General features: G+C 40.5%; 1 protein-coding gene across 5 annotated transcripts in view; it reads left to right on the top strand.

Moving 5' to 3' along the window:
• LOC111982382 (phosphoribosyl pyrophosphate synthase-associated protein 1) overlaps nucleotides 1-17,901 on the top strand; it is a 31,322-nt gene that overhangs the window by 6,900 nt on the left and 6,521 nt on the right. For 2 of the 5 annotated variants that reach the window (XM_024013943.3, XM_070433817.1), the window contains exons 2-9: nucleotides 3,026-3,078; nucleotides 5,886-5,952; nucleotides 9,877-10,049; nucleotides 13,578-13,693; nucleotides 13,835-13,890; nucleotides 14,031-14,185; nucleotides 15,384-15,428; nucleotides 17,095-17,165. In XM_024013943.3, coding sequence (XP_023869711.1) covers nucleotides 3,026-3,078; nucleotides 5,886-5,952; nucleotides 9,877-10,049; nucleotides 13,578-13,693; nucleotides 13,835-13,890; nucleotides 14,031-14,185; nucleotides 15,384-15,428; nucleotides 17,095-17,165 — 736 coding nt within the window. Of the gene's footprint in view, nucleotides 1-3,025; nucleotides 3,079-5,885; nucleotides 5,953-9,876; nucleotides 10,050-13,577; nucleotides 13,694-13,834; nucleotides 13,891-14,030; nucleotides 14,186-15,383; nucleotides 15,429-17,094; nucleotides 17,166-17,405; nucleotides 17,553-17,901 lie in introns of all 5 variants that reach the window. The other 3 variants (XM_024013944.2, XM_024013947.2, XM_024013946.2) reach the window with 3 other exon arrangements.

Here is a 17,901-nt window from a genome sequence, read left to right as displayed (position 1 = left end):
ATTGACTCTTTGCATCAACTTCATGTAATTGTCAATTAAAGCCTTTGACACTTATGAAATGCTTGTAATTATACTTCAGTATTCCATAGTAACATCTGACAAAAATATCTAAAGACACTGAAGCAGTAAACTTTGTGGAAATTAATATTTGTGTCATTCTCAAAACTTTTGGCCATGACTGTACTCACGACCACAGCTGTAAACACAGTCCAGTTCAAAGTAAATGGCATAGACCATATATTGTAATGGTCTATTTGCATATAGGCCTACTGCAGCTTTGATTTGTTATGCTGTACTGGTCTATGTAGAATACGGATGATCCTACTCCGATGTGTTGTAGGCAGAACACAATCTCTTGCATGTTTTGTTTTGTTTCGGTACGTTGCATTGAAGTGGCTAATATTGCGTTGATTCGATCACAGCCATCGCAGTCATAAAGGGAACATTGCTCACCAGCAGGCCTGGAATTTTGTGATTTTACGGGCAAAGCCATTTGGCCTTCAAGAGGTGCCCAATCTGCGAAGGCAGCAAGGACATCTGCTCGGGCACTAAGGCCATGAATCAAAATATAACATTTTAATAGCCAATTTGAAAACCGAAAAACGTCTATGTACATAAATAATTTGCCAACATGTCAAAGTGTAGGTGATGGCCTATGCGTATTGGCTACAGTCTTCATGTCCAGGCCAATGCAGACAGGAGGGAGTGCCAGAAAATGTAGCCACATTTTAATGACTTTTAATTACGTATAGGTCACCGACCACCTCTTTTCAGTCAAAAAATGGCCCCTGAATGTTTGGTACACCAACTGGAGCGCTCTTCTTTGTCTACTTCGAATCAGCATCGTTCACACCCTCTTAAGCCTTAGCCCCACCAATCTCTTTAAGGATTTACATGTGAGGCCATGTGCTAAACAGAATGAGTAAGGTAGTGTAGTTCACATGTTCATGAAATGCAATAGATGGCCATAGTCACGCCCAAACACACCTGGTTAACTTGAGGGGTCATGTAATCATCTGGCAAAGTGGAGTCGTGTTTAGACATCTAGCTAGCTAAACAATGAACCACAATCCCATGAAATGGTGTAGTATGAATCTGCAGGTATTCTTCTCATACTCTGCTTCCACCTGGCATTCCACTGATTAAAAATCGTCAACTTCTTCCGTGACAACAACACTGCTGGTCACTGTTTCTTGCCCATCACTGTCATCAGAAGACTCTTTTTTACTTAAGTCAGGAATTTCCTCATCTGATTATTCGCAACTTTTCCTCCACTGATCTTTGTCGATAGTGCCTGCTAAATTCAGGGTAGAAATGCTGTTGAGAGCAGTAGCAACACCTTTGCAGTTCTCCATGGCTACTATATCTTTCAAAAAAGCTGTGGTAGCAAGGATTATCTACACATACTGAGTAGCTCATGTTATAGACAGAAGCATGCTACATGGCAGACCAATCCAAACTCCTCTCTCAGCATGTCCAGCCCATTCATTATCTCAGCCAATCATTGCTAGCGGGAAGATTCCTGTCTTTTCCCATGGCTAAACCAATTGGGCTCATAATTTAACAATTTTGTTTGTATTTACAGATGGCATTCACGTTTTTTATTAAGGCACATGGAAGTTACTATATTCCAGAAAACATTTCTGCCCCAAAACTAATTTTTATTTTAAAAAACATATACATGCCTTACCTGTGAAGTAGTGATGTGCGACATACACCTAGATTCCTGAAACGGGTCATAGATGTATGCGCTGAACTACAGTCATTTTGGACAAATATGATGTAGGATAATTAACGTCTAAAGGCTTGATTCTGTCATACTTGAGGCACTGTTCAGAAAGGCCAGTGCCTGTTGCCCATTGCAACATCACCCATCTTGCAATCTGAGCAGAGGCAGGGAACTATTTACAATTATTTTATTTATTTTGAAATGATAAATGTCATCCCCAATTTCGTGCTATCCAATTTGCTATCTTGTCTCATCACTTTTAACATGCTCTGGTTGTATTCATTTGATATCCTTTGTTCAACAACTGTCCCAGAGTCTATTTGGAATATTTCTTTCTCGCACCGAATGACAAGACGTCCAATGGAATAGGTCAACTTTTGTAATGTGGGGATAGTAGATTGACACAGGTTAGTGCTTTTGCTGTTTTACTCATCTGGTTGGCTGACGAAAAGTAAATGTGGACGGTTCTTCTAACATCTTCAATATGCACCTCGGAATTCGATAAAGACGTGCACCGTTGCATCCCTGATGTGTCTGTCTTCACTAGTAGCCTACTTCAGAGCTGCTATTTATGTGAGAAGGACACGATCACGTGACGGGCATTGGCTAATAAGAATTGAGATATGAGAGCCGTGAGCGGTGCTTCGGAGCACTTTGGCTGCAATGCATTCATGTTTTTCGGTGGCGTTACAGGCACACATGGGCCGTCGATGCCGGCAGGAAATTCTAGGCCTGGTCAGCAGGGCTCTAAATTAACATTTTGCTGTTAAACAAGTTAAACAATTTAAAGGCAAGGGATAGCTTCTTCAGGATATCAATGATCATAGCAAAGAATGAATGACATCTCTTGCACCTGACATTTCTAGAGATGGTGGACAATTTTAAACGTAATGCATCTCAATAGAAACATTGTGTGTTTACACAATGTAGAAACCTAATATTCCACCAATTACTATAATTTTAATGACAGGTATTCATAAAGATTTCATCATTTATAATAAACAAATGTCTTTACACCACCGCTTTAGAGTTCAAAAGTCCTTGCCAAAACTAGTTTGTTAACAAGAAATTTGTGGAGTGGTTGAAAAAACAGTTTTAATACTCCAGCCTAAGTGTATGTCAACTTCTGACTACAACTGTATATGAAATGGGACAAATATAAGCACCCACAATAATAATATTGATTGATGACAGTTTGGCCAGTTATTCAAAAGGCGGGCATTCCTCCTGTGTGTGGACGATTTTAGTTTTGTGTTTTCGTTTATTTACTGTCTAACACCTTCCTTCTCCTTGCAGACGGCTTGGCGTAGACTTGGGAAAGTCAGTTGTTTACCAAGAGTCAAACAGAGGTGAGATGCCAGGTTATACCTTTCAGCTTCATACAGTATACACTGAGTGTACAAAACATTAAGGACACCTTCCTAATATGTGAACGACAAACTCGATTCAGTCTTGTGGCAAAATTGTGTTTTTTTACTTTGGATAAAAGTATAGACTCAGAGCTAGAAAATGTGATATCATACACTACAGTTGAGGAACAATTGGGAAAGTACTTCTGCTTTAGTAGTTGATAAACTTGTAACCCCAATTTTGATAAAATGGCCCTTGAAAGATTTGTTATACCTATTAGAGAAATCTTTGTCTACACCCATTCAGTATTGTTCACACCTTAAGGCTTAGCCCCACCCATCTCTTTAAGGATTTACATGTAAGGCCATTTGCTAAACCGAGTGAGTACAGTAGTGAACTAAACAACCAAAGATTTCAAGACTAAAGGTTTATACTATGTCTATTGACATGTCTGTATACAGTCGTCGCAGTGACATGAACGTTCTATTGTCGTCCAACATCACACCTATCGTTGTCGTTATGAAAAAGTATAAACACAAAAACAACAGGCTGCATGACATCAGCACCCTGGTGGTCCAAAATAGCATAACAGGTGTATTTTAACACCAATAATCCCATCCGTTTAAAAATGTATTTAGTATGTGTCAATGTAGCAAATCAGGAACTAAAAGCTACTTTCTAAACAATGTTAATTAATTTGTATTCATTATTAAAGGAAAATAAACTCACAACAAGATCTTTATTTACAAGTTAATGGCAAGCTAACTACAGAAAATAGCTTCCGGTTGTGATTGTGACAAATTATTTTATTTATTGAACTTGGACACTGTCTCGTTGGCCTAACGTTATATCCTAATTTGACTTTGGTGCAGGTCATGTTGTTCTTCACATTACTGTCTCTGGTAAACACACACTATATCAAATAAAATCTCTGTCACATGCATAGGATACAGAAGGTGTAAACGGTACAGTGAAAGTTTACTTGCATAGTGAAGTCTTTTTTGTTTAGGCATGTAGCTAGCTAGCTAAACAATGAACCGTAAATCCCAACCCATAACGTTACTGTCCTTTATGAATCTACAGGTAGCTAAAGCTAACCAACTAGGTTCACTGTTTCTTAGCTAGCTAACATTAGGGTATAACTAGCAATGCAAATGGCTCTGAGATATGAATAATATTACTACACATATCATTCACGTAATGTTATCTAGCGAGACAGCCAGCCAGCTAAATTATTTTCTGCCAAAATTAGAAATGTATAATATCGGAAAATGTAGCTAGCTAGACTCTCTTACACTTATTCAAAGATTAACGCTTCTCCCTCACCGATGCCATGGTTGCCCTTAGTTCGAAGATGTAATCCGGAGACAGGTGTTTTATACAACAGCCTTCTGTGTGTTCTCTTTTTGACTCCCTCCGCATATTTGCTATCATACGGCAGAATTTTCTCGATCTCCTTAGCTGTCACTGCTTCCACTGGCATTCCACCAATTTCAAAACTCTGTCCTCACGAAAGTGGAGAGCATTAGCAACACTTTTGCAGTTCTTTGTGATATCGTTCAAAAAAGCAGCGTTCGAAAGGATTACCTACACATACTGAGCAGCTCACGCTATAGAAAGAAGCGTGCTACATGGCAGACCAATCCAATCGGCATATCCAGCCCATCCATTATCTCAGCCAATCATGGCTAGCGGATAGGTTCCTGTTTTTTCTGTGGCTAAACCAATTAGGCTCGTAATTTTAACAATTTTATTCGTATATACAGATGGAATACAATTTTATTAAGGCACTTGAGTACACATTCCAAAAGCATTTTGATTAAAAAAAGGTTTATGTTCAAATACCTCGTTAAGTAGTGACACGGGACAGGAGTTTTCCTGAAACTAGTCACATATTGAGTTGCACCCCCCCACACTTTAGCCCTCAGAACAGCCTCAATTCGTCGGGCATGGACTCTACAAGGGGTCGAACAGGGATGCTGGCCCATGTTGATTCCAATGCTTCCCAGACATGTCAAGTTGGCTGGATGTCCTTTGGGTGGTGGACCAGTCTTGACACACATGGGCAAACTGTTGAGTGTGAAAAACACAGCAACATTGTAGTTTTTGACACAAACCAGTGCACCTGCTACCATACCCTGTTCAAAGGCTCCCTCTGAATGGCGCACATACACAATCCATGTCTCAATTGTCTTAGGTAAATAATTATTTTTAAGCCTTGTCTCCTCCCCTTCATCTACACTGATTTGAAGAGGATTTAACAAGTGACATCAATAAGGGATCGTAGCTTTCATCTGGTCAGTCTGCCATGGAAAGAGCAGATGTCCTTTGATGTTTTGTACACTAAGTGTATATAAAATCTAAAGGCCTACTGTAGTATAGATCCCTCACACTCATATCTGGATCTCGAAGCCAGTTCCACTGCGTCTTTTCATTGTTCCCATTTAATCAGGGACAGATTTAGACCTGGGACACCAGGTGTGCAATTAATTATCAGGTAGAACAGAAAACCAGCAGGCTCAATTTCGAGTCTCATAGCAAAGGGTCTTGATACTTATGTAAATAAGGTATTTCAGTTTTTATTTTTATGTAATTGTGCAATTTTTTTTTCAAACTTTTTGCTTTATCATTATGGGGTATTGTGTGTAGATTGAAGAATTTTTTATTTATTTAATACAATTTCGGACAAGGCTGTGAAGTCAAGTGGTCTGAATACCTTCCGAATGCACTGTAGATGATGGTTGGCATACTGTATCTGGAGTTACTTGCTCCTGGAACTAATTTGCTTCTTTTTTTTTATTTACAGAAACCAGGGTGGACGTGAAGGAGTCTGTTCGTGGTCAAGACATCTTTATCATCCAGACCATTCCAAGGTGAGAGGATCCGGGTGTCATGTCTTCTACACCGTCTGAATTGAGTGTGTATATTCTAGTTGGTTGGATATGCAGGATCACCACAGAACAAAATGGATCATTAGAAACTAGATGAGAGGAGAGTAAATGTATTCCCTTGTGAAATCAGGCAGATGTTGTTGATTCATCGCTGATCAGTCAGAATGACTGTCCTCAACCACTGGATGAAAATATGTTTGTGATGTCATTCATTGGTTGGCAGGAGCTGCCTGGTAAATTGAGATTGCAATATTAACAGCCAGCTAGGGGGCACTGACCTGTAACAAGAAACCTTCCGGAACTTTAAATTTTTTATTTTTAGTCTAAAACCAGATTTTTTTAAATGCTTATTTATAGTGAAACGCATCAATTCTGGTCTTAATTTTGACAGTCCGTTGCAAAAGTGATATATCTAGGTATTTTAGTAGTAAATCTATCTCTTTTTGTCCTTAACGGTTAAACTCAACCATTGAAATCGTAATGTAAAGAAGGGATTGAAATCCACTCCCTTCTAGATGTGCTAGGTGGTACCACCTCGAGGCTCACTATAAAAGCAGGTGACCGCACACCTTATTTGGTAATGGTCTTGGTAAGTGGAATGTGCCAGTATATTTTGCACGAGGCTTCCTTGACTAGACTACTGACATTACACAAAATTCAAAAGGCAGTAAGGCACATTTCCACATATGATCAATGTTTTTGCTTACCGTTTCATACTTGTGCTTTTACGAAGAATAAAAACATGTAGGCTATGAGGATTTTACGTTTATATTCGTAGCTATATCCGTCATAACGAGAAATAGGTGACAATCCCACATGGGGCAGATCCTTTTTATTTCAAATCCTTAATTTACTATATTTATCCCTGGTAGTAGTTGTAGGGTTTTATACAGTACCTACAGGGCCGGTCCTGGCCCTTCTGCACCCCTAGGCGAGACAACAAAAATTGACACCCCTTCAACAATAGTCCCAGTAAGCAAAATGATGTTGGAAAGACGTCTAAAGTCAATTTTTCCAGACGTTGAAGTTAGATTCATTTTCGGTTCTGAATGAAAGTTGACAAGATATAATTCATAGAAGTCTGTTTGTTGCAAATAAAGACTGGTCCAGACCGGACAAAAAATAAGTCCAAAAGGTGTTAGTATCGGTCCGTTCTTACTGAGGTATAGCCTACAGCAGGGATGGTCAACTCCAGTCCTTGGGGGTGGGAGAGGTGTCAAACTTGTTCCACATCTCTGGTCAACACAGCTGCTGACACTAATTCCATTCTAAACTGTATATGATCATTTGTTATTAGTGTCAAAACTTGTTGTCTGGGTCAAAAGTGTGACACGAGTCAGGCCCTAGAGGACTGGAGTTGCCCATCCTTGGCCTACAGTGTTGTCTAAAATAAAATTTTAGGAATGCCATCCATGTGGTAGGCCTACCCTATGTAAAACACAAAAGGTGACCGGACCAAAAAAAGACGTCCAAAAGACTGTCGGTCCGTGCTTACTGGGGTGTAGTCATCCATGTCTGCCCACAATGTAATTTTATGAATGCCCATCCTTGTGGTGTAGGCCCATTGTTTGTAAAACAGGCCGTTGCATTGGCTTTATTAGTCCTGATTCCTGTGACTAATCAATTTGGCTTTTTAAGCTCTGATTATCAGCAATCCAATTGTATCAGTAGGCGTTATCCTGAGCCTATTTGCGATGTGTTTACACTTTGGGAAATGCAGAATTAAATTTTTTCGCAGATATCAGCTTGTAAAAACACATTTACATTTACATTTACATTTAAGTCATTTAGCAGACGCTCTTATCCAGAGCGACTTACAAATGTAGGCATACACATGAAATTTAGCACACGGGATGAAAGTCCTGGACAGCAATGTTGAATAGCCTGATTGTCTATTCCATATTGTCTATATTACTTTGACCTATTCTGTTTTTTAGGATGTTTGTTAATTTGTCAGCACATTCTTTATTTGATTGAACGCCATTTAGGTTAGGCAATTGGATTGGAGAAACCTGCATGATGTAAAAATTGTTCGTCTCATTACGTTGTTATACATTTTATCTCCAGCTTTTAGGCTACAGAAAAGGCCACATACTCTTTCTACCATATGCTACATGATTTATGTAAAAAAATAAAAATAAAAAAATAAAAAGGTATGTTGGCACTCTGGAGAGGCGCGCTTGGAATGGACAAGTTAAATATTTTGCGGCCTTTGACGAAGTTTGCAATGCTTATCATAGGGCAGCATCAGTGCTCACCTTAAGCTGGAGACTCATATCTCCCTCACTAACGTCAAGCACCAGCTGTCAGAGCAGCTCACAGATCATTGCACCTGTACATAGCCCATCTGTAAATAGCCCATCCAACTACCTCATCCCCAAGCTGTATTTATTTATTTTGCTCCTTTGCACCCAACTATCTCTACTTGCACATTCATTTTCTGCACATCTATCACTCGTGTTTAATTGCTATATCGTAATTACCTCGCCACTATGGCCTATTTTATTGCCTTACCTCCCTTACCTCATTGCACACACTGTATATAGACTGTTTCTAATGTATTATTGACTGTATGTTTGTTTATTCCATGTGTAACTCTGTGTTGTTGTATGTGTCAAACTGCTTTGCTTTATATTGGCCAGGTCGCAGTTGTAAATGAGAACTTGTTCTCAACTAGCCTACCTGGTTAAATAAAGGTGAAGTAATTAAAAACAAATTAAAAGCCCATGGTGGACGCCTAATTATACCTAATGAGCGAGCCGGCCCTGGTACCCAAGACCAATCTGTGAGTTAATTTGACCGTTGGAAAATGAGCTACTGCGTAAATAATGCAATACAGGTTGGATTGAATTGAGCCCCTAATCTTCATTTTCAAGGTGACGATTGCATTTTTCCCCCTCAACACAATACCGCAATAAATGTGAGTCCTCATTTAAAATATATGTTTTTTTGCACCCCAAGGGGGATTCGATCTTAAACCGCAAGTGGCAATAGATGCTAGGAACTTGGTGACTAACCACTGTGCGCTAACTGTCCAGAGTTGTATTTGCTCACAATGCACATCACTTTATTGTCAGATTATGCTTTAGTGAGAAAGTGTTGGGATCAGGTACAACTATGTTTACCAATTCCTTCCACCCACAACTTCTAGCCTGAATGCATTTTTAGAACATGCAAAGGGTGAAATTGGGGTTGAGTTGCCCTTTAATGATTGTGGTTGGCTCTGCTGTTTCAGGAGGCTGCCTAGGCCAAATCTACTCTGGCACTACCTTATTGCACTCTTTGTATTAGTTAAGTAATAAGACGTTATCTTTGATTACTAATTCTAGTGTTAATAAAAGTGCATCAAGTCCCCTACAAAGTTTGCCTCTGCTTCTCTCATGAACTGGCTGAATCCCATACAACAATGGAGTCATTCTTCGATACGATCTTGAGGCGTAATTATTTAGAAATGCCCCATAGCTTTCAAGGTTATACTTCAGGGTTTAGGGAACGACTATTAGTGTGGCGCTCAACGTCTTGTCTTACAATGTGGCGATTAGTGCCAGGACAATGGGCACGTAGTCAAGTATGTTAACATTGTAGGATACTGACCAGCGTCATAGACTCACTCACTTAAATGTGTAGTGAATGTGTTTGAACAAAGACGAGTGTTAACTCCGAGAGCGAATGCTGTGTGCTACTGTGGTCTTGAGACGTGCCGACATCTTGAATTTTACACCCCGTCAGTTACTACGACATGCAAATTTAAAAACAATGACCACACAACAGCCAGTTTTATTCAACAGTTCACTGAAATGTCTACAATAACTACTCTTTATCTCACTCTTGCTTGTCTTATTACATGATCTTATCTCTGTCCATCTGTCTCCATTGTCTGTTGAATGGTTCTTTTGTCCTGCCCAGAGATGTGAACACGGCCATCATGGAGCTGCTGGTCATGGCCTACGCTCTCAAGACTAACTGTGCCAAGAACATCATTGGGGTCATCCCCTACTTCCCTTACAGCAAGCAGTGCAAGATGAGGAAGAGGGGCTCCATTGTCTGCAAGCTGCTGGCCTCCATGCTCGCTAAAGCCGGTAAGATATTATATGGCTACTGTATACATCATGTGGCTTTCTCGTTGCTGTGATGCCAATGTTTTTTTTTTTTGCATAGTAGGTTACAATGTTGTAGGAAGATAGTTACGACACCGCTAAGATAAGTTGTACACGTAGTTATTAAATCATTTTTTTTGACCACATACTGGGAGGTAACGCAGCCTGGTATCAAACTTTATTGGTCACATACACGTGTTTAGCAGATGTTATCGCGGGTGTAGCAAAATGCTTGTGTTTCTAGCGCCAACAGTGCAGTAATATCTAACAGGTACATCTAACAAGTATATCTAACAATTTCAAAACACAATACACACATCTAAGTAAAGGGATGGAATTAAGAATCTATAAATATATGGACGCGCAATGTCAGAGCGACAGACTAAGATACAGTAGAATAGAATGCAGTGTATATACATATGAGATGAGTAATGCAAAATATGTAAACATTATTAAAGTGGCCAGTGATGATTTCAAGTCTATATAGGGCAGGAGCCTTTAATGTGCTAGTGATGGCTATTTAGCAGTCTGATGGCCTTGAGATGGAAGCTGTTTTTCAGTCTCTCGGCCCCAGCTTTGATGCACCTGTACTGATAGCGGGGTGAACAGGCAGTGGCTCAGGTGGTTGTTGTCCTTGATGATATACTAGATGTAACAGGAAATATAAATCCCGAACACTCAAATTGTATGATATGTTACATAAGACACAGTGGTCTAAGGCAAAAATTGAAGTCGGGTGGGTGGGCTTATAAGGCGAAGGTCTAGCAACCCAAAGGTTGTGAGTTCAAATGTCATCACGGACAACTTCAGCATTTTAGCTACTTTTCAACGACTTACTACTTTAAGCTACTTAGCATGTTAGCTAACCCTTCCCCTAACCTTAACCATTTTAGCTAACCTTAACCGTATCATACGTTTTGCAAATTTGTAACATATAGCACGTTTTGCAAATTTGTAATTTATTTATTTTTATTCAAACTTTTATTTAACTAGGCAAGTCAGTTAAGAACAAATTCTTATTTACTATGACGGCCTACCAAAAGGCAAAAGGCCGCCTACGGGGGCTGGGATAAAAAAAGAAAAATAGGACAAAACACATATCACAACGAGAGAACACTACATAGAGACCTAAGACGACAACATAGCATGGCAGCAACACAACAACATGACATGACATGGCAGCAGCACGAAGCATGGTACAAACATTGGGCACAGACAACAGCACAGCGGGCAAGAAGGCAGAGACAACAATACACGTGAAGCAGCCACAACTGTCAGTAAGAGTGTCCACGATTCCATCTTCGAAATGAAGAGATGGAGATAAAACGGTCCAGTTTGAGTTTTTTTGCACCTCGTTCCAGTCGCTAGCTGTAGGGAACTGAAAAGAGGAGCGACCAGCAGAACAGGTGTTGTATGTGGAGGTTGAGGGATGCACTAGGCATCTCAGATAGGGGGGAGTGAGGCATGAGAGGGTTTTATAAATAAGCATCAACCAGTGCGTCTTGCGACGGGTATACAGAGATGGCCAGTTTACAGAGGAGTATAGAGTGCAGTGATGTGTCCTATAAGGAGCATTGGTGGCAAATATGATGGCAGAATGGTAAAGAACATCTAGCCGCTCAAGAGCACCCTTACCTGACAATCTATAAATTATGTATCCTTAGTCTAGCATGGGCAGGATGGTCATCTGAATCAGGGTTAGTTTGGCAGTTGGGGTGGAAGAGGTGCAATTACGATAGAGGAAACCAAGTCTAGATTTAACTTTAGCTTGCAGCTTTGATATGTGCTGAGAGGACAGTGTACCATCTAGCCATACTCCTAAGTACTTGTATGAGGTGACTACCTAAGCTCTAAACCCTCAGAGGTAGTAATCGCACCGGTGGGGAGAGGGGCGTTCTTCTTACCAAAACACATAACCTTTGTTTTGGAGGTGTTCAGAACAAGGTTTAGGGCAGAGAAAGCTTGTTGGACACGAAGAAAGCTTTGTAGAGCATTTAACACAAAATCCGGGGAGGGGCCAGCTGAGTATAAGACTATCTGTATATAAATGGATGAGAGCGCTTCCTACTGCTTGAGCTATGTTGTTGACATATAATACAAATTGTAATTCATAACATATCATACGAAATGGGTGATGGACATCCACAAATTAATAAATACCAAATGAAACGTAACATATTATATTAAATTGAGTGTTTTCCGATTTACGTACAGAATAATACGAAATGATCTGAGACCGGGTTGGGTAACGTTACACCATAGCAAGTCCATCAACTCTGTCACCACATGCAGCTAGCAGAAAAGCCAACGGTCGTATAATGGTATTTTAGTAGGGAAACACTTATTGCATCACTCTGTAAAAGCTAACACTCCGACTTGACCGGGCACGGTGCATGCGCAAGCATTGCATTTTTTTTTTTTTTTACACATGCATGTTATTCAATCATTTTATCCACGTTGCTCGCGTGCGTCTGTATTGCCGAACGCTAAAATAGAACTTGGTTTGGTTTTCACGAGGATACAAACCCACGTGGGTGCTTGATAGACGAACGAGGAGAAAATAATTAAAGATAATGAACTGAAAACAAACGATGTTTTCCTTTTATCTGTGGATTAATCGTCAGAGTAGAGAAATACTATTTTGTATAACACCGGGTCAAACTTCTACAAAGAAGAGGACCATATGCATGTCAGGATAAATCCAATGTTCATCTCCAAGGCAAACTAGCTAGCTAAATGTTCATCGTTTTTTTTCCGACCTGCCCTGAAATTAATATAATTGATGTACACTTGGTTTTCACACGTGTCTGGTGGGGCATGGACAAAATTATAATTCGCACAAGGGCATATGTGAGCCGGTCTAGCTCGGGTGTTGCTTGATCCAGTGGTGGAAAAAGTACCAAATTGCCATACTTGAGTCATTTTCTATTAAGGTATCTTTACTTTTACTCAAGTAAAACAGCAAGTCACCCAGTGAAATACTACTTGAGTAAAAGTCAAAGTATTTGGTTTTAAATATACTTAACTATCAAAAGTAAATGTAATTGCAAAAATATACTTACGTAATAAAGGTAAAAGTTTAAATCATTTCAAATTGCTTATATTAAGCAAACCAGATGGCACAATTGTCTTTGATTTTTTTTTTTATATGTAAGGATAACCAGGGTCACACTACAACATGCAGGCATAATTTACAAGCGAAGCAATATATGTTTAGTCAGTCTGCCAGATCAGAGGTAGTAGGGATGACCTGGGATGTTCTCTTGATATTTGTGTGAATTGGACCATTTTCCTGTCCTGCTAAGCATTCAAAATGTAACGAGTACTTTTGGGTGTTAGGGAAAATGTATTGGTGGGAAAAGTACATCATTTTATTTAGGAATGTAGTGACGTAAAAGTTGTCAAATGTAAAGTACACATACCACCAAAAAGAACTACGTAAGTAGTACTTTAAAATATTTTTGCTTAAGTATTTTACACCACTGGCTTGACCCACTGGTGTTATCACAGGGCTAACTCACATCATCACAATGGACCTACACCAGAAGGAGATCCAGGGCTTCTTCAGTTTCCCTGTTGATAACCTGCGTGCCTCGCCCTTCCTGCTACAGTACATCCAGGAGGAAGTAAGACTACATTACCCAGAATCCTCCAGTCACTTGTATCATTTCTATCATCATATAATGTATTTGTTGACTAAAGTTTAGTTTTAATGTGGTGTTGAACTGTGAAATAATGTTTATTTGTTACCATTTATTCGTTTCTAGATTCCAGACTACAGAAATGCCATTATCGTTGCAAAGTCTCCTTCGGCGGCCAAAAGGTAACATAAAGGTTGGGAGTTCTCCAGCAAGATGGATAGTGAATGATGTGAAGCGTTTGTGGCTGCAGATTTGTGGGTAATTGTGATTATGTTTGCTCTTTATGTATTTAATTCCTTTTTATTGTGCGCGTTCGTTCCAGAGCTCAATCCTATGCTGAGAGGCTGCGGCTGGGCCTGGCAGTGATGCACGGGGAGGCCCAGTGTTCAGAGTCTGACATGGCCGACGGAAGACACTCTCCCCCTCCAATGTCTTCAGGACGCACCACCTCTGGTCACCCTGGTCTGGAGCTGCCATGTAAGATACCCCTGACACGCACAGGCGTGCGCACACACACACACACACACACACACACACACACACCAACAACACACACACACTAGAAAATATCCCTACCTTTGGCCATAACACATAAAAATCACTGTTGCGTTGCTCTCCTCATGTATATAATCTGCCTAGTCAGCAGATAGTGCTGGTTTATGTAACCACTAGTGTCAGGACAGGATGAGTTGAGCCCTGACTGCTGTCTATCTGAGGAATCCATAGAGAGGTAATGAGTCTGAACAGCAGGGTTACACCCCCACTGCTTATGGGGAGTAGATGGCACTAGGATGGGCCTCCCATGTAGCATGCATACACTTGTGAACGCACGAACACCCAGACTCTGATTCTATCCATTGTAGAGACACTGAAACATGGCATTGGGTCAAAGGGAGGCTTTACAGAGATCTAATGGAACAGTATTTACAGAAAAAAGAACAAACTGTATTATACATTTATGGACTGGAAAAGTGGTAATCTGTCCGAATAACAACCCATAGCTCAGAGAAAGTTATTTTTACAAATCCATTTGTCACCGAAATGCTGTAAAAAAATATCCAAAACAATATCCAGCCCTGAATGCCCAAAGGCACTGGTAGCAAAGAGGACCGCCACACATTGTCCTCATGCTGACGGTGTACAACTGGGGTGGTTCAGCCAGTCAGGGCTGTAGTATGTGTTGGTTCAGCAACAAAGCAATCCTTCTCAGCAGCCTGACACTACTGCAGATGCCTGTGAAATACTGCAGGCCATAACGGGCATCCATTCCTCTCGTTCCCCTCTTCCACACAGCCTCTGGATTTCTCTTCTCACCCTTTTTTTTCTCTTTCTCCTTTTATACAGCGACTGTATTTATTTTCTCTCATACTGCTCTCCATTTCTCCTCTCCTTTATACAGGAACAGGGTCGATCTCCCTTTATCAAAACAGCAGCTAAATTCAGATACGGAGCAAAGTGACACCTTTTTAATCTTTGAGAAAATAAGACTTAGTTTTTTCCCCGTTATTCTTTATTTTAAACTTTATTTTATTGCATTCCTTGGATAAATAGGACCAGAAGGCCTGTCTTCAGTTCTGGAGTTGTTTGTCTGTATGCTGCCTTTATGTCTGTCTGTATGTCTATTATATATTCTCTGTATATGATAGTGTTAACTTATACCGTTTATCTTTTGAAGACACAGGGAGGCACCAGCCTTCATTCCCAGGCATAGAGCTCCCAAGTACGACCGTAATGCTCCACTCTCTCTTCTGCTAACCCCCAACCTGCAATACTATCTGTGATCGCTTATACCTGCCTGCATGTAATGTTGATGTCTTACCGAGGGAGTTTCCATTTCTAGCAGTACTGACCTTCTAAATTCCCCTTTGTGAAGATCTCAGTTCAGTTAAGTGTTTAGACCGAGGGCGGGGCGGTCAAACATACCTGAGGTTTGAGTTTTTCTTTTAAAACTGTGTAGAAATGATCATCGTCCTACAATTATAGTCTTTTCACTTAGCCTGCTAGCTGTCATCGTAACGAAAGCCAGACAGTCGTGGGAGCAACGGGAATTCTTAAAGCAACGGATAGGGGAGTATTTAAAAAATAATAATTTGACCGCAAGGGAATATAATCAATTTTAAGACTGTTGGCTGTCACCAAATTTGGTATGATTATTGAAACAAGATATCTGTAAAACAGCATATTTCTTCACCTCAAATTGGTGTCAAGGTCTTTCAGATAATCCCAAGCTTACGTTGTACGGTATTCCTCACTTGATACATTTTTGACATTACATGCCTTTTGTCTAATACACAATTAACTGTGAACTTCCAAAATTCTAATAAAATCATCACATTCAACCCTACCGACCAATACGGATCTGCTGGATGCATTCATGCAAGCATCATGGAAAAATACATGGCTCTTTCCATGTATACTTTGGAGTTGCACTAAAATTAATACCAGTTTGAAACCATGTGGCTTGTCAACATTCCCTTCAACATGCCTCAAATGTAGCATTTATCTGACTTTTGACCCCTTCAAAGCAACCAACAAAATGGCTGCTAATGCAAATGCCTTACCAGAGGGCACCTACTGTATTCCACTGCCAGGTTGGTGATTGGCATTCATTTTATGGGGCCAATCATTGCCCCATAAATGTTATGTCGTTTGGGCAATGTAACTATATCTCTATGACTTCAATGGAGACGAAGGAAGCATTGCAAGCACCTCGGAGGTTGATGGCAAGCTTGGTTGTGTTTCCCTGCATCCTTTTTCTTGATCAATTCCTAGTTTAGTATTTTTCGCGCTAACTTGCTGATTCAGCAACGGTATGATTCTTGTTTATTTAAAAACTCAACTCCCCCCCCCCCCCCCCCCCCGMMSCCTAAAATCATTTTGTTGCTAATGTCAACACCTTGGAGCTCCAAGTAGAGCCTCATGATTCAAACCTGAGTTTTTAAATATGCAGACATCTGGTTGGATGCCTCTGGGCTGTTCGATGAGGAAACTGGTTTGAAGTTGGTTGTGATTTGGCATGGCATGGGGTTGCTGTGTGGATCCCTAAATCCCAAACCAGATGTTTTATTTGTGGGAAGGAAGACAGCTCTATACTCATAAGCCATGTGTTGCTATCATCGCAATATGCCTGAAGCTGCCCTATATTTACCCCCAAATCATTTCACCTAGTTGTCCCTTTGTCAAAATGAGAGTTTCAGGATGATTCTGTAGTCGTTGTAGCAGTCTGTGGACATTGAGGTAGAGCTGTCTTGCATGGTCTTTGCAGGTGTTGAACTTGATCCCTTACTCAATCTCCTCTCCCAATAATTTAAATGTCATTTTCCCCCCTCATTTTCCTCTGCACCACTGTTTTGAAAGTGATGATAAACCTCTCTCTTCTCTTTCAGTAATGATGGCCAAGGAGAAACCGCCTATCACTGTAGTGGGAGATGTGGGAGGTCGCATCGCTATCATTGTTGTAAGAATTTGATCGTCTCTTACTTCTGTTTAAACTTTAACCCCTATGGGACAAAAACAACTTCAAGCTATTGCTAATAAGCAAGAGTGAGAGTGTTATATCAACTACTGAAGTTTCACACTCCCTGTTCTGAGGAAGTCATGTAAGATGTATTTGGACATACTGTATGATACAGAGAGCTCGTGTTTTTATTCATCTAGACGCTAATGACCTTCCGCCCTTGCCGTTTCCCTCTCTCAGGATGACATCATAGACGACGTGGAGGACTTTGTGGCGGCGGCTGAGATTCTGAAAGAGAGGGGGGCCTATAAGATCTACATCATGGCGACACACGGCCTGCTCTCAGCAGAGGCCCCGCGGCTCATAGAGGAATCCGCCATCGACGAGGTAAGACGAAGGACACGGGCCGTGCTCGCGCCGGCTTTTATTAAGCCTGAAATGGCTGTTTTTTTCTAACATCAACACAACTGACAATTTATTGTACGTAGTCTGTGCTGCTCTGATACTTGAAGCTGCTCAAGGTCGGAAGTGTGTCTATCTTGCTGGATAAATCAAACAAATCTATGCTTTCTTAAAAAGACAAGTACACAAACCGATACCCAAATACAGTAATATGCCATGCATACTCAAACTCTGCGAATACGCTACTGTTTTCCAATATGGGCTGAATAATTAAAGGGCATTCTTTAACATAGTCACTGCTGTAACCTAGCTCTCCATTTTGTGTCCTTGTGCC

This window comes from Salvelinus sp. IW2-2015, linkage group LG21, assembly GCF_002910315.2.
Source record: "Salvelinus sp. IW2-2015 linkage group LG21, ASM291031v2, whole genome shotgun sequence".
Lineage (NCBI taxonomy): Eukaryota > Metazoa > Chordata > Actinopteri > Salmoniformes > Salmonidae > Salvelinus > Salvelinus sp. IW2-2015.
Note: the sequence above shows the minus strand (reverse complement) of the source record. Positions and strands in the feature narration are given on the sequence as shown.